Raw genomic sequence first — 26,919 nt, forward strand, 5'->3', positions numbered from 1 at the left:
GCAAGTCAATATTTGGATCTTTATTACACTGAAAAAGTTTAAACTTTTAGGTAATACTTTGCTTTTTAAAAACAAAAACAAACCCTTTTCTGTCATTGCTATGTCAGGTAAGTTTTTTTATTTTTTTTTGGCAGAATACCCCCTTTTTAAATTAAAAAAAAATAATGAGCTGCAGTAGTTAAATTATAAACACAGTGTTCCAGGTGTGGTCTCATCTTATCTCATTTTAACTTCCTTTGAAAATGTCAGATAAATTTAAACATAGTTGTGGTCTGACACTTGCATGAAAAGCTTCTTAGAGAAAGAAATATTTTAACTCAACATCTTAAGTAGGTCTTTTCTGAAGTTTTGAGAGACCCCTGTGTCTGTCAAAAGACCACTGAACATGGCGTTTTAACTGAGATGAATAGAGTTATTCCCACTGTTACTTGCATGAAAAATGGCAAATCAGTGCTGTTTAATATGGCTTTCAGTTCTAAAGATATTCTTTGTCTTTCCTTCTCGGTAGTTTTCTTTGTTTAAACAACCCCATGGAATGCCAGGAAATTATAGCATGCTTGGCTGATCACTTTGAACAGATGAGTTTTATTTCGTATTCTGTGGAAAAGTGTCCCATAGGACCTTTGCTTGAAAATCTGATGTTAATAATCTTCATTACTAAAAATCCAACATTTAATTGTATCCAGATCAAAAAGACAAGTGCATTTATTAGATTAAAAATTTTATTATCATATATGTGTTTTTTGTAAATTGAAAGACATACTTTGCATTATTAAGCCCATGTGTAGAGAAAGAGAGTGTTTAGGTTGTATAAGATTTCTTTTTTAAATGCTTTAATTCAGAGATGCTAAACTTTGTCCAGTCAAGGATCATGTTAACAGCTGTACATGAGCCCAAAGATCTCACATAAAAACAGATCAGTTTACAGCTGCCTTATCTTTAATATGGAGATGCAGCCTATGAAAACTACAGGGTCTGGGACCCAATCGTTCTGCAGCAGTATATGAGTAACCTGACATTGATGTCTGAGAATTCAGCCATTGGTATTATGTGCTCGCCTGTAGTGTCCATAGACTGCACCTCCATAGCTGGAAGGTACCCATAGTCAGCTGTGTAAAATTCCACAGCCCTTTTGTCAACAGTTGGCCATTCTGAGTTCGCTTACTGCAGTCTGTTTCATCAGTGATTGAATTGTTATAGAACATCAAAGGAATAATTTGTGAGATACTGTGTTCGAGGATTCAGATCAAGGAACCTTTCAAACAGGTACTATAACAGCCGTATGGACATAATGGGTGTGAATTAGCCTTTATTCATACCAGTGTAAATTGAGAGTAACGCCATTGAAATCACTGAAGTTACACTTGTATAAAACTAATGTGAATAATTGGAGAATCCAGCCCACTAGTTCTAGGAAGGCAGTATCCAGCTTTGAAAATATCAACATTAGACTGATTTTTTCCCTTTAACAACATGTCAAGAATCCTGTAAATAATATAAATAGTATTCTGATTTTTAAATGTCTATATTTTAAAAAAAGGATCATTAAACAAGAAACAAAGGTCAGTTTCACTTGTAACAAATTAGCTGAGTAATAAGTTTCCAAATACATTTCTTTTTCATTGTTTAGGAACAGTTAGTGCACTTTATACCAAGTGATTAAATACAATAATATTCTACTAAAAATCGCTCTTCTAGCCAGTGCATCAAAAACTTTTTTTTGTTTAAATAATTCCTTTTTATCCTGAAATACAATGTAACTTCAAAATGTGTTCTCGAGCAAAGAGTATACATCGGATAGTATTAAAATCTTCCATCCATCTTTTAAAATGAAAACATAATAAAGCAAATGACATTTCTCATCAAAATATTTATAATTCCTTTAAAATATATTAATATCTTATAATTTGGTCATTGTCACCATAGATCATTGTACATAAATCACTAATGCACAATTCAGTTTGGTATATCGAAAAGTAGTAAATGTCATGTTTGTAAGTATTGGACCTGACTACGCTTAAAAGTTTTGCTGGCATAGCTATGTTGGTTAGGTGTGAAAAAGTCATACCCCTGACTGATGTAGCTATGCCAGGAAAAGCCTTACTGTAGATGCAGTTATACCAGCAAAAAGTCTTTGTCCCACTATAACTTACTTAGTTCTGAGAGCCAGTATAACCTGTCTAAGTACAGACAAGGCCTTAATCTTATCAAATTTAAATTCACTATGTACAGTATTCATTATGATTTGGAAAGTCTCTTTGGTTTGTAATTCATGAAATGTTTGAACGTCTGTTACATTTTATTTCTTACACTTCAGAACAACAATAACAAGAAAATCTCTGCTTCCCTTCTGTTCATTGTATAAAAGTCATTCATTGGGGGGAAACCCTACTTTGATTTTATATTTGGGTGTGTGTTTTTCTACATAATCTTTTCCCTGGTGATAAATAAAAAATTCTGACAAGTTAAAAAAAATTAAGTTTGAATCCTTGCAATCTCATAAAGTTCACCTTGAATAGAGGATGCAGAGGAAGGGAGATTTGGGTGTGAAACCACGCGGTTTTAGGCTGTAAGGGAACCAAACTCCATTTCTGTAGATCTGGAGGCAGTAATACAAGAACTCAATCCTTTCTGATGCTTCCTGCTCCAGTCCTGCTAGCATAGCTCTCTGACAAGCTGTGGAGCTGTTGACTTTCCTTCATCAAAGAAGCAAAAAGCGTGGTCTCGAAGCAAACAGCTTGGGGGAAAACATCCTGTGGAGGTGCTGTTTCACTCCATACTTAGTCTACACACCCTTTCCATTTCCTTTTGTTCAACTCTGCAACTATACTTGGTTGGATGGTCTTTTGATCAAGGGGATGGACTGGGAACTCAGAAAATCTGTTTTCAATTCCTGACTCTGTGTCCAATGTTGCTTTTTGACTTTGAGCAAATTAGGTGATCTCTGCCTCAGTCATTTTAAAATAGGATACCACTTTCTTAGTTTGTGGTGGTGTTGTGATCATATATTTGTAATGTTTATGAAGGCACAGATGATATAATGAGATCCAGATAAGCAGATACTGAGTTTCATCCTAAGTGGTTACATGTAATCAGAAATGTTTGCGAGATATTTTCAGGCAAAAAATATGGGTTTTCATTCAGCTACCTTTGTAGAAGTTTTTAAAAGTTGTAGATTGTAGAAACCTGGTATGCTGCGGATAGTAAAAGTACAACTGAAACATTAAAATCAATGCCTTCAAATTCAGAATTTAGCAATGCTGAAGTTTTAGCAACAGCTACTCTGAAGCATTAAAACTGTCTTTATAGGGCATGGAGGGGGATCAATAAACATTTTATGTTGAGATACTTTCTTTCATCTTGGAAGGATTATATTAGAATTGAATATTAAAATACTCCAATATTTGTATTTTGAATATGATACTGAATAAGTATGATGTTTTTAGTATGACCATTACAAACTGGTTACAGCGGAGGATGCTGATTTATGGCACAAAGGCTTTGGGTCTGATCATCATTTTTACCTGTTTAAAAGCTTGCCTATAACCATTTGGAAGATCATTAGAAACATCATGCCACGTGCCCCAGAAAATCCCGTTGCGAATACCTTTGTATTTTTTGTGATAGTATTTGCCGTTTAGGTTGGCAGACAAACATTTATCAAACCACCAGCCAGAGCTGTAGTAAGCCCCACAATTTCCTGATGGATACTTATCATTGTCTTTGTCCGGAGTACTGAAGAATTTTTGATCGTGGTTGTAATGTTTACTGAAGTGCAGGGCATCTCCGGCTGTACCACTGTAGCCACTGACACTTAGACGGTACTTGAGATATTCATTGGCTACATAGAACTGTTCATATTTCGCATACTCTCGAAGACCATTGAAATCTTCAAGCTCAATTCTCAGCTGCATATCTTTGCTTTTGGTCAGGAGATGAATTTTATCATTCCCCAGCCAAAACTCCCTGCTGAGATTTCCAAAGCCATTTTTGTAGTCATTCCATGTTCTGTTGAAGTTAATGCTACCATCTAGACGCATCTGTAGCACTGTCCAGCCACCTCCCATTGATTCCATGTCACAGTAAACCTCAAAGCTATTATTTTTTGGATCAGGAATAACTCTGTAGATTCCATTACGCCTTCTACCTGCTGTGTAATGATCAGCACAGTCTCTCTGCATTAGTTGTATAACTAGGGGGAAAATAGATAGTATTAGTACGGACAGTCTTTTATTTAATATTTTTTAATATCTAGTAAACCACATCAAGCATTCCAGACTATGGTAATATAAAAAATTACATTTTAAATACACCGTGTATACTCTTCAGCACTTTTAGCAGTATCTTGCCTGGAAGTTCTCTCTCCTATTTTTCTTATTTATTAATGAATGCAAAAACAATACAAATTATTAATGTTGATCTAAAAATGCTACATAGCTCCATTAAATTGTCTTGTTGCTTATTTCTTGCATGTATATCCATAAAGAATAATGAGTTAAATTCCACAAAACTGGTTCAAGGAGGTGCAAAACACATACCCTGAGGGTTGCATCCTGTGGGATGACTTATCTCTCCAGAGGTCAAATAGTGTTTCTGCAGTCAGAATTCTGGTAAGTATGGGCATCTTTTATTCCCATCAGGGCTACTCCATAGGTATCCACCACCAGGAGCCTGTTGCATCAGATGGCTACGCAGCCACCTTGACAACACTGCATTTCTGGCCAATATTGCCCACTTTTCACTGGGCTGGCCTCTTCCCCTCTTCCCTTTTCACTCAGTGAAGTTGTTTGCTATTTTCAGCCGAAGTTGGCCCCCTCTGTATACTTTCCATTATTGGAACTCTTTTCCATGAGCTAATGGTGGCATATTTCAGTGGTGAATTTGGCCTAATATTTCCATTCTATTATTTCAAATGCTTTTTAACTCATGTATTCAACTATACCTTAATTTTCTCTTATGTATTGTAGAATTTGCTCCTCTTGTGGAATATATTCATTGTACTTTGTCATATTAATGTCTATAATTCACTACCTTTCATGCTATAGTATGTCATATGAGAAGTTTATTTCATATCAGGATGACTTAAAGATGGCTCTTAGTATTGGCTGTTAGTCTAGACAATGGGAATTTTTCATATGTCAGTGGTCAGTTATTTACAATACTTTAGGAAATAGGAGGAAACTAGTAATTTTATGCCAATTCTATGATCCCTAGAAAGATGTAGCTAGAAAAGTGACAGTGCTTTCCTGTGCATGTAGAATTGCTGACTTCATAATAAAGAAATAGTCAGTATGCCTATCCATTTGCGTAACTCGTCTTCCTATCAATAATTTATTTTATACAAAACATGTTTTCCAGGTGTTTCCTGAAGATTAGAAATCCATCTATAACCACTTTAATACTGATGCTGTGCTCAAGAGTTTTCACAGGATATGCTGCAAATGACACATTCCTAGAACTTCATGTTCCACAACAAAATATGTTCATTAACATAACAATATTTCATTGATGTCTTTCAGAGGAAGTGTTTTAAGTGTTGGAAACTATTTTGAGAATGTTTATTCCTACTATAAATTCATTTAAATGCATGGGTGTGTTTGATTACATTTTAATTGTATATCACCACTGGAAAAATACAAATGTTATTAATAATAATAACTGCTTATTAAGAGGAAATGAGGAAAAACTTCAGAAAGAGAGCATTTTATAATTATTTTCTCTGCAAAAGTTAGTAACTATTTTATTTAAGAAATTACAGAGAGAATAAATTGTTCTATTGAATCATAGAACAGTAGAACTGTAGGACTGGAAGCATCATCTAGTCCAGTTCCCTGTACCCAGGTAGGACTAAGTAATAACTAGACCATCCCTGATGGGTTCATCTAACATGTTCTTAAAAACCTGCAATGACAGAGATTCCACAACCTCCCTGGGCAATTTGTTTCAGTGCTTAACCACCCTGACAGATAGGAAGTTTTTCCTAATGTCCAGCCTAAACCTCCCTTGCTGCAGTTTAAGCCCATTGCTTCTTGTCTTATTCTCAGAAGTTAAAGAGAATAATTTTTCCACCCTCCTCCTTGTAACAGTCTTTGATGTACTTGAAAATTGTTATCATGTCCCCCCTCAATCTTCTCTTCTCCATACTAAACAAACCCAATTTTTCCTCATAAACCATATTTTCTACATCTTTAATCATTTTTGTTGCTCTTCTCTGGACTTTCTCTAATTTGTCCACATCCTTCCTGAAATCATGGTGCCTAGAACTGGACACAATACTGAACAGGTTATTTTGAAGAGTTATTTTGTCAAATGAGGAGACTAAATTCAATCTTTAAAGTGTGGAAGAGAAATCTTATTCTTTTATTGGGTTCAAATCTCAGTGTAACCTTAACTTTGTGGTTGATACTAATGCTGCTATGGAATATACATATGTTATATATGAGACAGAATTTAACACGGGAGTTAATTACATAGAATAGGGATGCCAATGTTACTCAAGGATATTCTAGGATTACATAAGTGACTTATTTATTCTCCTCCACTCTTGAGTTTTGTGGTCAACCCTCACTCATGAAAATAATAATAGTTATTAATGGTTTTCTTTGTTTTACTTTCATCCACATATCAACTGGAGACATGGAAGATTTCTGATAGATAAAACTTTCTTTTTAACATCCAGAGACTAGAGACAACAATTTCAAACTTGAGTACCTAAAGTTAAGGATCTAAATCCATATTTAGGCTCTTAACTAGGGCCTCATCCAAAGCCTATTGAAGACAATGGGAAGACTCCCATTTACTTCAATGGACTTTGGATAAGATGGTAAGTGGCCTAAGTTTCAGAATAAATGTGAACAAAGAGTGTCTGTCTCAATTAAACATCTCCTATGGATCCAACCCTACTCCTACTTAAGTCAATAATAGTTTTGCCATTGACTATACTGAAGTCAGGATTCGGTCCTATGAGCGAAAACTAGTTGTCATCCTTTCTAGTTTCATAATGCACATATTACCATAACATTTTCACTATCACTGTTGGACTGTTTGTTATATATAAATGCTATGTATTAATATTTTTACCTGCCTGGATTTAGACTGTAGGTTGAACATTACTTAGCATCAGTTACCTTTTCCACATGTGTTATAGTAACACAAGAATATAGTAACACAAGACTGGCCTGGCCTGCGCTAGTGACCAAAACTGATGTTTCAGAAAAAGGTGGTGGTGGTGGTGGTGATGAGAATTTAGAATGCACCTACCCAATCATGGAGAGTTGTACATAATGGGTAGGAAAAGTTCCTTCCTGACCTCTGTGACTATCTTATACCTGAAGCATGACATTTGATTACTGGTATCTAGTAAAGACATTGCTATTAAATAAAGTTGTTCTTGTGTCCTGTTTGTGCTTTTGCTGATCTTGTTTTTCAGAATTTCAGCAGTGCATTCGTTGTACTATCTGCAGTTTTCTCTGATATTCTTTAAATAGACTAGTATTGTAGATGGGAGTGAAGGAGGGCAGGTCCTGCAGGTATGCCTTCCGATAGACAAAAGACCTGTCTCTAATTTTATACGTCATACTTTTTTTAGCTTGGAGGATTGGTAAGCAGTTTTGTGGCTCAAAAATTTAGTGCAGTGACCTGTTGTTGTTTTAATCACTAGAGAACCCTTTTCTTTTTATGTATGGTATCTGGATGGCAGAATACACTTTTGTGAATGCCTCTTACTTCTAAAAATCCTTAAATGTAATATCAAAATTATAATTACATATAGACAATGTAAAAATTAAAATGCTAATCATATTAATTTTGCAAAAGTAAAGGTTAACATGATATAATCTACCAATTCCATTTCTTTTTCTTTTAATAATCATAACAGGATTTTTAAAAAGATAAAAAAATAAGTCCCTCACAGCATGGTATTTAAAAGGAAATAAATCCCCAAACTCCCACATTATTGTCTCATTTTACATTGTTTATATATTAGATTCTTGCCAATATTCCACTATTGCTAAAATAGCGCTGTGTGCCTTCCATTTGAGAAGCATTAATACTGATTAGATTTTTAGCCAAGCCTTACATGTACGTGTAGCTATGGTAAATAATGATTTTGTTATCCATCTATACAACTTACACCTTCCACTAGATTCCTTTGTTGTTAGCTAACACTTTCTAGGCCATTTTACAACAATTCCAGGATATTTTTAGATGTTTCTTTTTCCAGTCTTTCATTATGAAAGTCAGATAGTAAAAGTATTGAAATCTTAGGGCCAGATCTTTCTCATTCCCTTCCCCTAATCCCTCAAAAATGTGAAAAAACATCCAAGCCAAAAATAGTTGTTCAGTTTTCAGTGTAATGCAGAATTAAAGTGGATATTTTCTTTTGAATACAATGTAAAATAAAATTTAAATATATAAAGGAATTTCATTTCCATCTTAATATTTGGGCTCTGAATTGCTATGGCAGCAGTATGCGAATATGAGTAAATACAATATGCATATCTGCTGAACAAATGTTAAAATAAATGTTCCCTTCGGAGGGCTACATTTTAAGTACTATGTTAGAGTCAAATCCTGAGAGGTACTGAGTACCTGCAACTCCCACAGGAGTTGAAAGCACTTAATATCTTCCAGCAAGTCCTTCCTGGCCACAATAAGAGTGAATTTTATAATGCTTTTTAATTTGTGAAGATGATAGGAAAGGTATTTGTGGTAAAATATGTTTAAATTGTTCTATTAAATAATTCTACAGAATACAGAAAATTTATAAATATAGCTTTACTTACCAGGACTTGATTGTATGACTGGACACTTAGAAGAACATCTGTCATCCAAATTGTTCACAACATATGTCAGATTTGCTACTTTGCTGTCGACATAACTTTCTACGTTGTCCATGTTGATGAGGCTTATTTTTTCCAGATGACCCTGCAGTGAGTGGATCCGATTCTTTGCATTCTTCAAACTGGCTGACAGTTTATTAACTTTGCTCTGTAATTCCTTTACTCTGTTATCTTGTATCTTACTGTTTTCTGTTGGGACTTCTGTATTAGGTGCCAGGAATTCAGTACTATCTTTTTCTTGGTTGTCATCTGCCTGCAACTTGCAGTCTTGGCAAGATTTCTTCAATTTGTTTACTACATCTTTAAGATTTTGTACTTCTTTGAGAGTCTTCTCAATCAGTCTGAACTGCTTGGGTAACTGGATGGTCATCGGAGGCAGGTTTATCTGATATGGACATTCCTCTCCTTCTTCACATTCCCCATTGGTTTTGAGCTTTATAGGACAAGCATCAATAGCTTTGCCTTCTTTAACATGCTCTGTATGTTCATCTGCAAGTGCAGAAACATTTGTAAAAGCAAGCAGAGCTGTCTTAAACAAGACTAAGTAAATGAGCTTCTTCATCTTTGCAGTGAAACTAGCTCAATGAGGAAGTATGCAAAACTGGAAGAACTTTTTATAAAGGCAGCTAGCAGCCTGTGAGTTAACAGATAAACTGCCTGCACTGTTCTCAGAAATGGGTGGGAGTTATTGCATCACAAGTTGCAGTGATATTAATAGCGGAGCAAAGTAAGTAGTCCTTGGCAAAAGTAGCTTATGCATAATAACATAAGCAAAATGATAATATTCATGTGCACAGATAGAGTATGTAGTTTATTTTGAGCTCTTATTTATTTTACTTTGATTTTTCTTTTGGAAACAAAGTATTTTCTTGCTTTAGATATCTGTTTTGATATGCTACAAAATTCCTGATTCTTAACATTGGAGTATCATAAAATTATACTTAAAAATTGACATTGTGGACCATGTTATGTCCTCTACCTTGACAGGTGGAGAAGGTCATACTGTCTGGAGTGGCTCACAAATGTGAGTGCCTACCTTAGGACAGACTGTCAGAAAACAGGGCAGATATCCCAAACTGGTGGTGTATTCTATAATTAGATTTCACCAAGCCAGTAACAAATATGAACTCCTGGATCACTATACCAGTCTTACCATGAAGTGACCAACAGTTCCCTCAGACTCTCCAGTCTATCATTCCACTCAGACAAACTGAACTTTGTGATAAAGGGTCACTAAACCAAAAATCACACCATATCAGGTTGCTCCCAGTTCCAAGAGACCAGTTACTTACCCCAGATCAATTGGTACTCCAGATATGGAGAAGAAAAGACTGTGAGGGGACATGATAACAGTTTTCAAGTACATAAAAGGTAGTTACAAGGAGGAGGGAGAAAAACTGTTCTTCTTAACCTCTGAAGATAGGGCAAGAAGCAATGGGCTTAAATTGCAGAAAGGAGAGTTTAGGTTGGACATTAGGAAAAACTTCCTAACTGTCAGAATGGTTAAGCACTGGAATAAATTGCCTAGGTAGGTTGTGGAATCTCCATCATTGAAGATTTTTAAGAGCAGGTTGGACAAACACCTGTCAGGGATGGTCTAGATAATACTCAGTCCTGCCTTGAGTGCAGGGGACTGGACTAGATGGCCTCTCGAGGTCCCTTCCAGTTCTATGATTCTATGATCTTACACCAAAGACAATTTTGGCAGCCAATTCTATAGTAAACTAATTATATGTTTATTAGCTAAGAAAAATGAATGAGAGTTATTGAGAGGTTAAAGCAGGTAAAATATATGTACAGGTGAATCCAAATGGTGGCCACGGTGTAATAAATTGCCAAGTTTCCCAAAAGTCTTTTCAGGGTACTCAGATTGTCTCTGGAGAGCTCTGCTTTGCATCTAGTTCACTTCCTTGTAAGAGTCCAAAGAATCCAGAGATGCAGGATCTTTCCTTGAATCCATTCTTATAGTTTCTTCTCACAGAAAACAAGCTGACAGGGTCACTACCCACAAGGGCTTTTCTTTCATTACACACAATGACCACTTGCTTTGAAGTTAGTACTTTTCTGTTAAAGTTCTTCATTTGCGTTCCACTGGCTTCCTTCTTGCTTGATGGGTTATTTATTTACAGGGGTATACACAATGTAAATGTTTGCTATTACATTATAACAGGAGACAATGCATGTAACATCCCATTAGTTTTCATGAAGTTTAAACACCAACTACACTTACACATTTAACAATTACTTTGATCTATACTAATATACAAGTGAATTGACCTGGGGCTTCGGCATGAGCTGGCACTTGGTCGCCTGCACCACAGAGAGAATGAATAGTACCCCCTCTTTCCTAGGACATGGTGGAATCACCTCTGCTAGAACTTCCCAAAGTCACTGCCTTACAGCACTTGGGGGGACTCAACTTCTGAAATAAAAAATTGTCTCCAATACATTTCAAGAACATGTTGGATAGTCTGTGCCCTGATGTGTCATTTTCCCAACAGATGTGGAAATGTGAAAATGGCAGAGGTGCTTAATGATTTCTTTGTTTTGGTTTTCACCAAGAAGGTTGGTGGTGATTGGACATTTAACATAGTGAATGCCAGTGAAAATAAGGTAGGATCAGAGGCTAAAATAGGAAAAGAACAAGTTAAAAATTACTTAGTCAAATTAGATGTCTTCAGGTCACCAGGGCCTGATGAAATGCATCCTAGAATACTCAAGGAGCTGACTGAGGATATATCTGAGCCATTAGCAATTATCTCTGAAAAGTCATGGAAGACGGGAGAGATTCCAGAAGACTGGAAAAGAGCAAATATAGTGCCAATCTATAAAAAGGGAAATAAGGACAACCTCAGGAATTACAGACCGGTCAGCTTAACTTCTGTACCAGGAAAGATAATGGAGCAAATAATTAAGCAATCAGTTTGCAAACATCTAGAAGATAATAAGGTGATAAGTAACAGTCAGCATGGATTTGTCAAGAATAAATCGTGTCAAACCAACCTGATAGCTTTCTTTGACAGTGTCAAGGTTCCTCCCCCACTCTGAACTCTAGGGTACAGATGTGGGGACCTGCATGAAAAACCTCCTAAGCTTATCTTTACCAGCTTAGGTCAAAACTTCCCCAAGGTACAAAATATTCTACCCTTTGTCCTTGGATTGGCCGCTACCACCACCAAACTAATACTGGTTACTGGGGAAGAGCTGTGTGGTCGCGTCTTTCCCCCAAAAATACTTCCCAAAACCTTGCACCCCACTTCCTGGACAAGATTCGGTAAAAAGCCTCACCAATTTGCCTAGGTGACTACAGACCCAGACCCTTGGATCTTAAGAACAATGAACAATCCTCCCAACACTTGCACCCCCCTCTTTCCTGGGAAATGTTAGATAAAAAGCCTCACCAATTTGCATAGGTGACCACAGACCCAAACCCTTGGATCTGAGAACAATGAAAAAGCATTCAGTTTTCTTACAAGAAGACTTTTAATAAAAATAGAAGTAAACAGAAATAAAGAAATCCCCCCTGTAAAATCAGGATGGTAGATACCTTACAGGGTAATTAGATTCAAAACATAGAGAACCCCTCTAGGCAAAACCTGAAGTTACAAAAAAGATACACAGACAGAAATAGTTATTCTATTCAGCACAGTTCTTTTCTCAGCCATTTAAAGAAATCATAATCTAACACGTACCTAGCTAGATTACTTACTAAAAGTTCTAAGACTCCATTCCTGGTCTATCCCCGGCAAAGACAGAATATAGACAGACACACAGACCCTTTGTTTCTCTCCCTCCTCCCAGCTTTTGAAAGTATCTTGTCTCCTCATTGGTCATTTTGGTCAGGTGCCAGCGAGGTTACCTTTAGCTTCTTAACCCTTTACAGGTGAGAGGAGCTTTCCCCTGGCCAGGAGGGATTTCAAAGGAGTTTACCCTTCCCTTTATATTTATGACAGACAGGGTAACAAGCTTTGTGGATGGGGTGAAGCAGTAGACATGGTATATCTTGACTTTAGTAAAGCTTTTGAAACTGTCTTGCATGACCTTCTCATAAACAAACTAGGGAAAATCAACCTAGATGGAGCTACTATAAGGTGGGTGCAAAACTGATTGGAAAACCATTCCCAGTGAGTAGTTATCAGTGGTTCACAGTCATGCTGGAAGGGTATATCAAGTGGGGTCCCACAGGGATCAGTTCTGGGTCCAGTTCTGTTCAATATCTTTATCAATGATTTAGATAATGGCATAGAGAGTACACTTATAACGTTTGCAGACGATACCAAGCTGGGAGGGGTTGAAAGAGCTTTGGAGGATAGGATTAAAATTCAAAATGATCTGGAGAAATTGGAAAAATGGTCTGAAGTAAATAGGATGAAATTCAATAAGGTCAAGTGCAAAGTACTCCATTAAGGAAGGAACAACCAGTTGCACACATACAAAATGGGAAATGACTGCCTAGGAAGTACTGTGGAAAGGGATTTGAGGGTCATAGTGGACCACAAGCTAAATATGAGTCAACAGTGTAACGCTGTTGCAAAAAATGTGATCATCATTCTGGGATGCATTAGCAGGAGTATTGTAAGCAAGACACAAGAAATAATTCTTTCACTCAACTGTGCCCTGATTAGGCCTCAACTGGAGCATTGTGTCCAATTCTGGGCACTACATGTCATGTAAGGTGTGGACAAATTGGAGAAAGTTCATAGAAGAGCAACAAAAATTATTAAGGTCTAGAAAACATGACCTATGAGGGAAGATTGAAAAAAATGGGTTTGTTTAGTCTGAAAAAGAGAAGACATAAAAGGTTGTTACAAGGAAGAGGGAGAAGTATTGTTCTTCTTAACCTCTGAGGATAGAACAAGAAGCAATGGGCTTAAATTGCAGCAAGGGAGATTTAGGTTGGACATTAGGAAAAACTTCCTGTCAGGGTGGTTAAGCACTGGAATGAATTGTCTAGGGAGGCTGTGGAATCTCCATCATTGGAGATTTTTAATAACAGGCTAGACAAACACCTGTCAGGAATGGTCTAGATAATACTTAGTCCTGCCATGAGTGCAGGGAACTGGACTAGATGGCCTCTCAAGGTCCCTTCCAGTCCTATGATTCTATGTCTGGGTAGTTGAAGTCCCCCATCACCATCAAGACCTGTGCTTTGGATGATTTTGTTTGTTGTTTATAAAAAGCCTCATCCACCACTTTTTCCTGGTTAGGTGGTCCGTGGTAGACCCCTACTATGGCATCACCCTGGTTTTTTTTTACCCCTTTTATACTTACCCAGAGACATTCAACAAGTCTGTCTCTGATTTCCTTTTCAACTTCAGTCCAGGCAGTCAGTCCAAGTATACACATTTTTGATACGTAAGGCAATGCCTGCTTCCTTTTTTTCCCTGTCTATCCTTCCTGAGCAAACTGTACCCTTCTATACTAATATTCCAGTTGTGTAATACAATATGCTTGCAGACAAGCATTCACTTCCAGGATGCATCTGTCTCTGCCTGGGCCCCATCCTTGCCCAGAAGGATTGAGGAGAACACACCTGTGTCCCCAGTTCCTTACTCCCAGATCCCTGTAGTCACTTCTGATCTACTCAGGGTCATATCTTGCAGTATCATTAGTGCCAACATGGATGAGTAGCATGGGGTAGTAGTCAGATGGCCGGATGATCCTTGACAATCCCTCTGTAACATTTTGGATACAGGCCCCTGGCAGGCAGCATACCTCCCAGGATGCCATGTCAGGCCAACAGATGAGTGCCTCCACCCGCCTCAGAAGACAGTCACCAACCACCACTACCCTACATTTCCTCCTGGGAGTGGTGGCTGTGATCATATGAGTTAATATTCTCATGTTCACTAGAAAACAGCATCAGCTATTCAAGAAAACCTTCTTTTAACCTTGATAATGTGACTTTGTTTATGAATTAAAAGATTTTTAACTTGCCTTTTAATTCATGACTAAGATGAAAAGGATGTAGGAGGTATTTCTGAAAAAAAGTTCCAATGCTCCTTCCTCTGTTGCTCTTTTTCCCCCACCCCCTCAAAAAAAATTTTCTCTAAATATTTTTTTCTACATTTTAGTTTAAAAAAATATTTTGAGCTGGTTGTTCACTGCCACGGTGTTGTCAGTGCTTATGATTTCATCTTGGATCTCACATTGGCTGGTGTGTTTCTTTTAAACTGCAGATCCTGGAGGCATGTGATTGGGGGGAGAATTTCAGCTTTCATTTTTTAAAAAAAGTAAGTTTCTAGCCCTCATGGTTTTGGAGAAATGCTTGAAAATGTGACTCAAGTGCACCCTGAATGCTCAGAAACGAGAAGGCAACTCAAAATATATTCTGTTTTCAAAATCATGATTTTTTTAAATCATTTTCGTGATTTTGAGGCAGCCTGATCCATAACATTTAAATGCTTCGGATTGGCAATAATGCTGCTGTGTAACTGCTGTTTATATTTCTTGAAGATAACAGTTGTCTGTGTCCTTGCCAGCACACAGCTACGCAGGTTTAAAATGTACTGTTATCCTTTTTCTTCTTTGTGGGTGAGCTGTTTAATCTCTCCTGCAGCTGAGGATATTTTCCTGCATTTCTATATTTCAATGGTCTTTTGCAGGATAAGAAATATCACTTCTGTTTCCTCACTTGTAACTAGAAAGATGGGTATTTTTATAGCATCTTTACCTTTCATTTGTTCATCTGCCTTCTGGTTTTCTTTAACAGTCCCTTTAAAATACATATCTGCTACCTCATTTAGCCCAGTAATAGGTCCACAGCAGGCTCAGAGCAGATGACCATTAATTAATTTATAATATATTTATATTGTTAAAGCTAATGAAATGTTAAAAAAATCTTGCCATCCTATAATGTATATACCAGATACTTAACAAAAGAAGAAGAAAAAATCAAATTTGCTAGATGGTATCCAAGCCAATGTATAGTTTGTATAGACTGCCATAGGAGTTTGTCTGAGTAAGGACTAAGTAAATAAGGATCTCAGGATTTGGCCCATATATTGTAAAAAGTAGAGATTAAACGTTGTTTAAACCTTGAAGTACTCTTTTGGGCAAAAAGTCTGCTTCATTCTGAATAACTTGAATACCTTAATTTCAACAGCATATGGGATACTTGTGTAATAAAGTGTATTAGGCCTCCATGTTATCTCAGCCAGGTTTGGGACTTAGCTTAAGAGTTCTGGCAGTGTATTACAATATCTGTTTGCAACTTCCTGCTCTTTACAACTTGCATTGAATTCATATGAGACAAGTCTTCATTTGGAGTTGTGAGTGCTCAGCAGTTCTGAAAATCAGACCTTTATTTCCTTAACCAAATCCTCCTCCTTTTGACTACCATGTTAATTCCAATTGAGTTCAATAGAACTATTAATTTGAATAACATGAACAGAGTTTGGCTGTTCAGTGGGAGGTCGTCTGAATAAAGACTGAGTAAAAACTAAGGACCAGATCATATCATCAAATTTTAAACAGAAGTCCCTATTGAAATCATTAGGGAGCACTACTGAAACATCACTGGCACAGCATGGACCTGAATAAGGACCTCAGGATTTGGCCCAAGGTTAATACAGGAAATTTCCTTTTTCCTCTTTTCACTTATATATTGCCATAAGTGTCTATTCTTTCAGGTTCTCATTTAGAGTAAAATCGTTTGAAATTCTTTCATAGAATCATAGAATCATAGAATATCAGGGTTGGAAGGGACCCCAGAAGGTCATCTAGTCCAACCCCCTGCTCAAAGCAGGACCAATTCCCAGTTAAATCATCCCAGCCAGGGCTTTGTCAAGCCTGACCTTAAAAACTTCGAAGGAAGGAGATTCTACCACCTCCCTAGGTAACGCATTCCAGTGTTTCACCACCCTCTTAGTGAAAAAGTTTTTCCTAATATCCAATCTAAACCTCCCCCACTGCAACTTGAGACCATTACTCCTCGTTCTGTCATCTGCTACCATTGAGAACAGTCTAGAGCCATCCTCTTTGGAACCCCCTTTCAGGTAGTTGAAAGCAGCTATCAAATCCCCCCTCATTCTTCTCTTCTGCAGGCTAAACAATCCCAGCTCCCTCAGCCTCTCCTCATAAGTCATGTGTTCCAGTCCCCTAATCATTTTTGTTGCCCTTCGCTGGACTCTCTCCAATTTATCCACATCCTTCTTGAAGTGTGGGGCCCAAAACTGGACACAGTACTCCAGATGAGGCCTCACCAATGTCGAATAGAGGGGAACGATCACGTCCCTCGATCTGCTCGCTATGCCCCTACTTATACATCCCAAAATGCCATTGGCCTTCTTGGCAACAAGGGCACACTGCTGACTCATATCCAGCTTCTCGTCCACTGTCACCCCTAGGTCCTTTTCCGCAGAACTGCTGCCTAGCCATTCGGTCCCTAGTCTGTAGTTGTGCATTGGGTTCTTCCGTCCTAAGTGCAGGACCCTGCACTTATCCTTATTGAACCTCATCAGATTCCTTTTGGCCCAATCTTCCAATTGGTCTAGGTCCTTCTGTATCCTATCCCTCCCCTCCAGCGTATCTACCACTCCTCCCAGTTTAGTATCATCCGCAAATTTGCTGAGAGTGCAATCCACACCATCCTCCAGATCATTTATGAAGATATTGAATAAAACCGGCCCCAGGACCGACCCTTGGGGCACTCCACTTGATACCGGCTGCCAACTAGACATGGAGCCATTGATCACTACCCGTTGAGCCCGACAATCTAGCCAGCTTTCTATCCACCTTATAGTGCATTCATCCAGCCCATACTTCCTTAACTTGCTGACAAGAATACTGTGGGAGACCGTGTCAAAAGCTTTGCTAAAGTCAAGAAACAATACATCCACTGCTTTCCCTTCATCCACAGAACCAGTAATCTCATCATAAAAGGCGATTAGATTAGTCAGGCATGACCTTCCCTTGGTGAATCCATGCTGGCTGTTCCTGATCACTTTCCTCTCATGCAAGTGCTTCAGGATTGATTCTTTGAGGACCTGCTCCATGATTTTTCCAGGGACTGAGGTGAGGCTGACTGGCCTGTAGTTCCCAGGATCTTCCTTCTTCCCTTTTTTAAAGATTGGCACTACATTAGCCTTTTTCCAGTCATCCGGGACTTCCCCGGTTCGCCACGAGTTTTCAAAGATAATGGCCAGTGGCTCTGCAATCACAGCCGCCAATTCCTTCAGCACTCTCGGATGCAACTCGTCCGGCCCCATGGACTTGTGCACGTCCAGCTTTTCTAAATAGTCCCTAACCGCCTCTATCTCCACAGAGGGCTGGCCATCTCTTCCCCATGTTGTGATGCCCAGCGCAGCAGTCTGGGAGCTGGCCTTGTTAGTGAAAACAGAGGCAAAAAAAGCATTGAGTACATTAGCTTTTTCCACATCCTCTGTCACTAGGTTGCCTCCCTCATTCAGTAAGGGGCCCACACATTCCTTGGCTTTCTTCTTGTTGCCAACATACCTGAAGAAACCCTTCTTGTTACTCTTGACATCTCTGGCTAGCTGCAGCTCCAGGTGCGATTTGGCCCTCCTGATAACATTCCTACATGCCCGAGCAATATTTTTATACTCTTCCCTGGTCATATGTCCAACCTTCCACTTCTTGTAAGCTTCTTTTTTATGTTTAAGATCCGCTAGGATTTCACCATTAAGCCAAGCTGGTCGCCTGCCATATTTACTATTCTTTCGACTCATTGGGATGGTTTGTCCCTGTAACCTCAACAGGGATTCCTTGAAATACAGCCAGCTCTCCTGGACTCCTTTCCCCTTCAAGTTAGTCCCCCAGGGGATCCTGGCCATCTGTTCCCTGAGGGAGTCGAAGTCTGCTTTCCTGAAGTCCAGGGTCCATATCCTGCTGCTTACCTTTCTTCCCTGCGTCAGGATCCTGAACTCAACCAACTCATGGTCACTGCCTCCCAGATTCCCATCCACTTTTGCTTCCCCCACTAATTCTACCCGGTTTGTGAGCAGCAGGTCAAGAAAAGCGCCCCCCCCAGTTGGCTCCTCTAGCACTTGCACCAGGAAATTGTCCCCTACGCTTTCCAAAAACTTCCTGGATTGTCTATGCACCGCTGTATTGCTCTCCCAGCAGATATCAGGAAAATTAAAGTCACCCATGAGAATCAGGGCATGCGATCTAGTAGCTTCTGCGAGCTGCCGGAAGAAAGCCTCATCCACCTCATCCCCCTGGTCCGGTGGTCTATAGCAGACTCCCACCACTACATCACTCTTGTTGCACACACTTCTAAACTTAATCCAGAGACACTCAGGTTTTTCTGCAGTTTCGTACCGGAGCTCTGAGCAGTCATACTGCTCCCTTACATACAGTGCTACTCCCCCACCTTTTCTGCCCTGCCTGTCCTTCCTGAACAGTTTATAACCATCCATGACAGTACTCCAGTCATGTGAGTTATCCCACCAAGTCTCTGTTATTCCGATCACGTCATAGTTCCTTGACATCACCAGGACCTCCAGTTCTCCCTGCTTGTTTCCAAGGCTTTGTGCATTTGTATATAAGCACTTGAGATAACCTGTTGATCGCCCCTCATTCCCAGTATGAGGCAGGAGCCCTCCCCTCACAGACATTCCTGCCTGTGCTTCCTCCCGGTATCCCGCTTTCCCACTTACCTCAGGGCTTTGGTCTCCTTCCCCCGGTGAACCTAGTTTAAAGCCCTCCTCACTAGGTTAGCCAGCCTGCTGGCAAAGATGCTCTTCCCTCTCTTCGTAAGATGGAGCCCGTCTCTGCCCAGCACTCCTCCTTCATGGAACACCATCCCATGGTCAAAGAAACCAAAGCCTTCTCTCCGACACCACCTGCGTAGCCATTCGTTGACTTCCACGATTCAACGCTCCCTACCTAGGCCTTTTCCTTCCACGGGGAGGATGGACGAGAACACCACTTGTGCCTCCAACTCCTTTATCCTTCTTCCTAGAGCCACATAGTCCGCAGTGATCCGCTCAAGGTCATTCTTGGCAGTATCATTGGTGCCCACGTGGAGAAGCAGGAAGGGGTAGCGATCCGAGGGCTTGATGAGTCTCGGCAGTCTCTCCGTCACATCGCGAATCTTAGCCCCTGGCAAGCAGCAGACTTCTCGGTTTTCCCGGTCAGGGCGGCAGATAGATGACTCAGTCCCCCGGAGGAGAGAGTCCCCGACCACCACCACCCGCCTTCTCCTCTTGGGAGTGGTGGTTGTGGAACTCCCAACCTCAGGACATCGCATCTCATGCCTTCCAACCAGCGGAGTCTCCTTCTGCTTTCTCGCCCCAGACATATCATCTGGTCCACTCTCCGCAACGATACCTGTGGAGAGAACATGAAAGCGGTTAGTTACCTGTGTCTGTGTTACTGGAACCCGGACATTCCGCTTACCTCTTCTGGAGGTCACATGTCGCCAAGCTTCTTCACTGGCCTCTTGGCTCCTCTGTGCAACCTGCTCTATATCTGTAGAGCTTTGTGCCCCTAGAAGCCTATCCTGAGTTTTGTCCAGAAAATCCTCCGTTTCCCGTATGCAACGCAGGGTTGTTATTTGTTGCTCCAGACCTTCAATCTTCTCTTCCAATATGGAGACCAGCTTGCACTTTGTACAGACAAAGTCGCTTCTGTCCTGTGGAAGAAAGACAAACATGGCACATCCAGTGCAGGTCACAACAGCTGAACCCCCCCCTTCCATATCACCTTCCTACTACGAGCTTCCTCAGAGCAGTTTGCAAGACGTAAGCCTCACTGGGCTCCCTCCAGGCGAACTCCCAGGCAAACTCCTGCTGTGAGCTGCTCTGCTGTCCCCGCTGCTCAGCTGGTTCTCCGCCGCTCAGCTGGTTCGCGAAGCTCTGGCTATTTTTAAACAGCCAGGCTTCCCTGTCGCAAACAAACAGACAGACCTTTCAACACCATTTAAAGGACATTACTGACCTCAAAACACAGAGCCAAAAAAGAACATGAGCTATACAATTCTATCAGATCTCTTAAAATCCTCAACTTCGATGATGTTCAGCTGAGGCAGATTTCCTCATAACTTGCTTCGGTTTCTGGCTTGATTCTTGCCTAAACATCAGTTGTCATCATAACCATCAATGAGGTAAGAATCTTGAGCTAAAAATGAGTTTCCTTTAAAGGAGCAAAACTTGCTTCTTTGATTAAACCCATAAGACTAAACCATCTCCTCACGTATCCTTGAATATTAGGGGATGGTCTACAGTTCCACAAGCTCATCTGCCCCACTTAAACTTAACATTTCCTGTTGCACCCAGATGACTGATACTGAATGTCAAATATTTTTTCAGCCATAGCAGGATTCCCTGAGGCAGGTGCAATAATGACCATTGTTTTTGTGCCTGCGCTTTTGAGGAGTTTTGTATTTTGAAGAATATTAACATTCTGCTTAGAAGGATACACAAAACTTGTCAGCCATCCTTATTCGTCTGTGTTTGTGTTCATACATCGAAACAATGAGTCCCTGGAGCAAGACAAACCCATCAGAAGCAAGAAAGAACACAGAAAATAGATTCTAAACTTTATGCAGCTGATTGATAAAGGGAGTTACTTACTACTCAAATAATGTTATATTGAAATCCCAAGCACAGAAAAATTGTAAAATGTTAATAATTTGGGATTTTGCCCTTGTGCCCTATATTGAGACAAAGGACTGTAGTTGGAAGTGACTTTTTAGGTGTTTGAAATGAAAGAATAAACAAGGTTAATTTCAATTTAAAATTATGACTATCATTCTATGTTTTAAAATAACTAAAAGAATGGTCAAAATGTTAGTTATTAAAAATATAAATGATTACAGGAAATGCAGCATAGAAATGAAAGATAGAGACTGTGATTATTTCTGTTGAGGTTGCAGAATTTATGTCAAATATTTTATAATAATTGCCTAAATAAGTAGAAATGTGTTAGCTGCACTATTTTGCTGGAACATTGGCATTTTTATAATGTTCAATTCAAGCCTTCCCTTGGAAGCCCTCATGTATTTCATTTTTATAATGATCACGGTTAATATCTGTTATCATTGTCTATGTCGAATACTATATTTAACTTCAATCTTTTGCTTCACATGCATGCAGGATGCTGGTGCACATGACACAGGATGATTAGACCCTCTGTATTCAAGGTACTTGATGCTAATGGGATTGAAGATGGGCTGAATTAAGGGTTTCTAGAGGCCCATACTGGCTGGGTAGTTCATAAAGAAGAAATTAAAAAAAAAATATGAGGAAGCTAGTCAAAAATACTGAAGCTTGAAACTGAGTAAGTCAAAGTCCTTAGACTTGTCAATTATACCATAATTGAGTCACAGAAGCCCTATTGTGAAGGATTAAGCTGCTCAAGAGGGCCCTTATTAATTATTGTGTTGTGGGGGGGAAGGCCCCAAAATATTTTATCTTAGAGAACTGGTCCCCAAACTTTTTACCTTGCGCCTCCCCTTACTCCTGTCCACGCCCCCCAGAGCTGCCCCTCTGCCAAACCTGCCTGGCGCTGTAGCCCCAGATGCCAGGTCACAATGGCAGGAGCAGGGAGTAGGGCCCAGCTCCGCAGAACAGGAGCCGCCACTGCAGGGTAAGAGTGGGGTGGACTCCGTTTCTAACCCCTCCTCCACCCTGGGGTCTCCCCACCACACCAGGCTAGCATTAGGATTCCGGTGCCAGGATGGAGGATGCTGCTGCAGGTCGTCGGTGCCCTCTCAGCAGTTTAATATAGTGCATCCGTTGAATTATGAGGCTACATCTGCCCCTGCTTATGATTTTATGCCTTGTGCTGGCCATCTACACAGGAGTGAATCTCTTTCCAATAAAACAGAAGATGTGAAAACTTTATACAACTTTTGGAGGAAATGTTAGGGTCTGTTAACTTCTGATGCAGTGAGAGCCAGATTCTGCCACTTTTGCTCACATGAAATAATTCTTCACTCTGTAAGTAATTCTATTGGGTGGGTTCATCACCCACTGAGATCTGCATGCAGCTGTCCCCATCCCAGGGTCTGCCACTTCCATGTCACAGTTTTTCTCTCTCTTCTCCCCCAACCCCATGGAAGAAACTCCATGGGTCCTTGGTCCACAGTAGAGGAGGGGACAGAGATTGGTTGAGCTGAAGGCAGGAATTCGCAGGCTGGGAGGATGGACAGTGTCTCCCTCCAGCCCTGTGAAGCTTACCTGGAAAAGATAATATATCTTAGGGTTATATTCTTTCTTCCATGGAGTCTCCTTCCATGGCTCCTAGGAACAGCTGTGGCAGAGAGAGTTATTGGTTGCATCGCATCAATGAAGTTGTAGTGCCAGGGATGGGAGAAACAGAGCTGACGTTAAGCATAAGCAGATTAAGCAATTGCTTAGGGCCCCAAACAGCTCAAGGGGGCCCCCTATTAATTATTCCTGCTTAGGGCCCCTAATGGGCTAGCACCAGCACTGGGAGGAGATGGTTTGCTGGGGTCCAGAGCAGCTGTGGAAGCACAAGTCTTTTTCCCTATGGCTCTGTATTTCCTACAGATTCCTTAATTTGCATGGTTTCTGCATGGGGCACATGGAAAACCCATCCTCTCCCAATGGAAAATTGTGGAGGGATCTCAGCAAGAGAATTGTTGCAGATATATCTTTTCCCCAAATCCCTTCCTCCATGTGTCTTACAACAGGATGGGGTGATTCGGCCCAATTATTTCATAGGACTTCTCACAGAATAAGAGTACTCAATGAGAGTAAAGAGGCAGAATTTGGGTCCTACCTTTTTCTTCTCTCATATAAGAGCAAGACTTCTGAGAGAGAGAGTGAGATAATATAAAAATGTAACAAAATGAGAAAGTTACATACAAAAGATAGCTACAAGTTAATAATCAGTTAAAAATAAGAATTAAATAAAAAAGTAGGTAAAATAAGAGGGTAAGAATAAATATAATAGGAAAGTAAAAATACAAGTAAATACAGTAATAAGATACATACTTCTATTATGTAGTTACATTTATGGAAGTGTAGGAATATAGAAAGCAAAGAGAAGAAACTCCCAAGCAACCAGCACTAGCAGCCAAATCTTTAATCCAATTTTCTACGAATTCTTGATTTGGATAAGTACAATTTATTTTATTTTGCCCTGCTTTTGGGGTAATTTTTTTTAAATTATGGGAGAGAGTCTTGTTGTTTAATGCATATGGAAATCAAAGAAAAGTGTTGTGTATATACCAAAAGGAAGAGAAGCAAAATGTATATTAGTACATTTGAAACTTAAAGGTTTTGAAAGGCCCAGGAATTTAAGAGAGGTGACCTGCCTATATTCCAAACTCCAGACCTGACATCATCTACTCCCAATACAATGAAGTGACCTAAATTGATTCCAGATTCTACCTTTAATTATACTAGATTGCTAGAAGAATTAGAAGGAAACTGCCACTTGTTTAGTCGGATAGCCTCGTCTTGGAGGCATCCACTTTACAGGAACGTGACAATAGCAAGTCTGAGAAACCTAATGAAAAATTGTTTAAACCAGCTCCTACCCTTGTTTTACAACTTTTAAATATATGTGAACTAGAGTGTTGTATCTTTATTCATTTTATTTTTCTTTATTTTTCAAAACATACTGATATAATGAAGGCCAATATTTTCAAACCTGGATGCCAAAACAGTCTTCTGGATATGTATCTAGGCTCCTACATTAAAGTTCCGAGCAGCTACAACTTCCATTACCCTCACTGCTACCCAAACTGTGCTGGCTTCCTGATGTACTGCCAGGATTTAGCCATACATGTTTTGTTTATACACTGGAATTCTTACCAAATGTAAAGCAACTTAGAAACAAGTTTTCATTTCCTACATTAAGTGTCCACATTACCACTGTTAGGAATTACAAATTACTACCTGGTCAGACTACCCATTGCCACAGGGCCATTACAGTTTCTGGGGATCATAGGAACACTGCATCCACATGTTCTTTTCCTTGGACATACTACTTGCTCTCGGGGCCAGGAAGGAGGAGTAGAGCTGCAATGCCAGCTCTGTGATCTCCAGAAATTTCCCTTTGCAAAAAGGGAATCCTCAGGGCCAGACCAATGCAAAGGAGTCCTAGTATGTATGAGATTCTGGCCCTAGGGACAAAAGTTTAAAAAAGTATTTAGGTGCCTGGTGGATTTTCAAAAAAGCATTTATCTGTATCTTTAGGCAAATACATTTAGCAGTCTGGCTTCTAATTTCTGTCAAGTGATATTATAATTTATGAAGTGAACCTAGGGTTCAGAAACACAGAGATAATGAGCTACATTGCAAATTGTTGCTACAGCTCTTACAATAGCTTAAGCATAGTATGATCTTTCTAAAAATATTATTGCACAGTGCAATTCCCTGATGGATACTGCATTTGCCTTACAATGGGGCTAGAACACATTTCAGTCCAGAAAATAAACAGTATTGTGTAATTAGCGAGACAAGGTGGGCGAGGTAATATCTTTTATTGGACCAACTTCTGTTTGTGAAAGAGACAAGCTTTTGAGCTACACAGAGCTCTTCTTTAGCGGTGACACTCTGAATACCTTTCCAAGAGCTCTGTATTTTGTTTAATATTGTATATTCCCAAGTTTTATCTCTGAGTGCTAATTAATTCTTGATTGAACCATTTCTTGATTAGATCAGAATTATCTATAGTAATCTCTCATTTTTAATGTTTTAAGATAATTTTACCTAAATTGTATCCACTCTGACCCATTTCAGTGGGACTTTGTGTAACTGTCTTGTGTTGTGCAGCATTTGTAATGCATTTCTAAAGCATGACAATATTATAGTACTGTACATATCTAGTGTGACGGACGTTATAGGTTTTATCAAGATCAGAATGTGGCTCTCAGACTCAGACCCACAGAGCTACTTAGGTGCCAAAGTTCCAGTTTTAGGCTCCACTGCAATCCACGAAACTGCCAAACCCTGTAGGTCACTCTGTGACTAAATTTTCAGGGTAAAAGTTCCATCTGCACCTAAGTTTATTCTTCTGAGCATGCACACTGTGGTCTCCCTCTAGGCACCAGGAAGCCTATCTCTAACCTAAGCCCCAGAGGAATCCATGAGCCAGGGGAAGATAGGTAGTCCACCTAAGTCACATATGGGGCCCAGGCTGGTCGGCATGCTCGAAGGCTGCCTACCAGACTGGGTCCCATTCAAAACAGTGGTGGGGCTGCTGCTATCCACCTTATAACTTTTAGCCCAGTAGTTATAGCACTCATATGGGCAGGGGTGGAAGTAACTTAAAAGTCTTACTGGTATGGGGGCCTGGCTCCACACTCCTTTAAGGGGCGGGGCCTCAGACAGAAAGGGTGGGGCCTTGGGCAGAAGGGGCGGGGCTGGGGGTCAGCCTCCCCCAGCCAGCCCTTCAGCACTGCCTGGCCTAGGCCACCCGGGGCTCCTGAAGTGATTTAAAGGGCCTGAGGCTCTGGCCGCTGCTGCAGTAATGGTGGCGGTGGCCAGGAGCCTTTTAAATCACCAGGCCCCAGGGAAGCTGCCCCTTTTGTCCCCCCCTTGGCGGCCCTGGGGGGCCAAAAGGGGCAGTTATGCTAAAGCGCTGCCACGGCAGTGCTTTAAGGACCCCACCGCTCTGGGGGAGAAAGGGTTTGCATGGGGGGATCTCCCACCTCTCAGGAGGTGGGCAGTAACCACTGAGCTATTGGGTGTTCTGATGTGGAGCTCCCTTAATCCCTCCTGTAGAAGTTGTTCCAATGTTGATTAAATAATAAAGAGTCATTGGGCCAGAGAGAGAGTACATGTGTGAGACTGACTCTATAGTCCAGTGGTTATGGCATCCACCAAGGAGATGCAGGATACAGTCCCCCTGCTCCAATGACTCTTTAATAATTTATCTACAGGGGAACAGTTTAGACAGGAGAGTGAGGGAGCCCTACATCAGACTATCCCATTGCTCTGTGCTCTTGAGAGGTGAGAGACCCCTGTTCAAATCATTTCTGCACCTGAGGCAGAGCAGGCAATTGAAACTGGGTCTCCCACATCCTGGGTGAGTGCGCTAGCCATTGTGCTAAAATTTTAAGGTGGATGGCAGCAGCAACATCACCACCTTCTCTTTCAGCTATTTTGTGTGGCGTGAGGAAGGCACCTCACTCATT

The 26,919-nt window shown here is 40.2% G+C and overlaps 2 protein-coding genes across 6 annotated transcripts in view; one reads left to right on the plus strand and one right to left on the minus strand.

Annotated features, from left to right (window-relative positions):
• Positions 1-26,919, plus strand: part of CCDC146 (coiled-coil domain containing 146) — a 127,317-nt gene that overhangs the window by 38,313 nt on the left and 62,085 nt on the right. Inside the window, exon 2 of one of the 5 annotated variants that reach the window (XM_073328560.1) lies at positions 21,902-21,948. The exons of the other annotated variants lie outside the window; for them this stretch is intronic. Coding sequence (XP_073184661.1) covers positions 21,925-21,948 — 24 coding nt within the window. The 5' untranslated portion in view covers positions 21,902-21,924. The remainder of the gene's footprint in view (positions 1-21,901; positions 21,949-26,919) is intronic. 5 annotated transcript variants of the gene reach the window in all.
• FGL2 (fibrinogen like 2) lies at positions 1,507-9,485 on the minus strand. The gene is made up of 2 exons (XM_073328570.1): positions 8,784-9,485; positions 1,507-4,192 (listed from the first exon to the last, which is right to left on the minus strand). The coding sequence occupies exons 1-2, from the start codon at positions 9,400-9,402 to the stop codon at positions 3,486-3,488; spliced, it is 1,326 nt and encodes a 441-aa protein (XP_073184671.1). The 5' UTR covers positions 9,403-9,485; the 3' UTR covers positions 1,507-3,485.

Source organism: Lepidochelys kempii, chromosome 1 (assembly GCF_965140265.1).
Source record: "Lepidochelys kempii isolate rLepKem1 chromosome 1, rLepKem1.hap2, whole genome shotgun sequence".
NCBI lineage: Eukaryota > Metazoa > Chordata > Testudines > Cheloniidae > Lepidochelys > Lepidochelys kempii.

Bases quoted from the DNA above. Each gene is read 5' to 3' on its own strand.
- FGL2 (XM_073328570.1), bottom strand. From the start codon at position 9,402: ATGAAGAAGCTCATTTACTTAGTCTTGTTTAAGACAGCTCTGCTTGCT. The intron at 4,193-8,783 runs GTAAGTAAAGCT...TTTTCCCCCTAG, and splicing joins AGTCATACAATCAAGTCCTG to TTATACAACTAATGCAGAGA.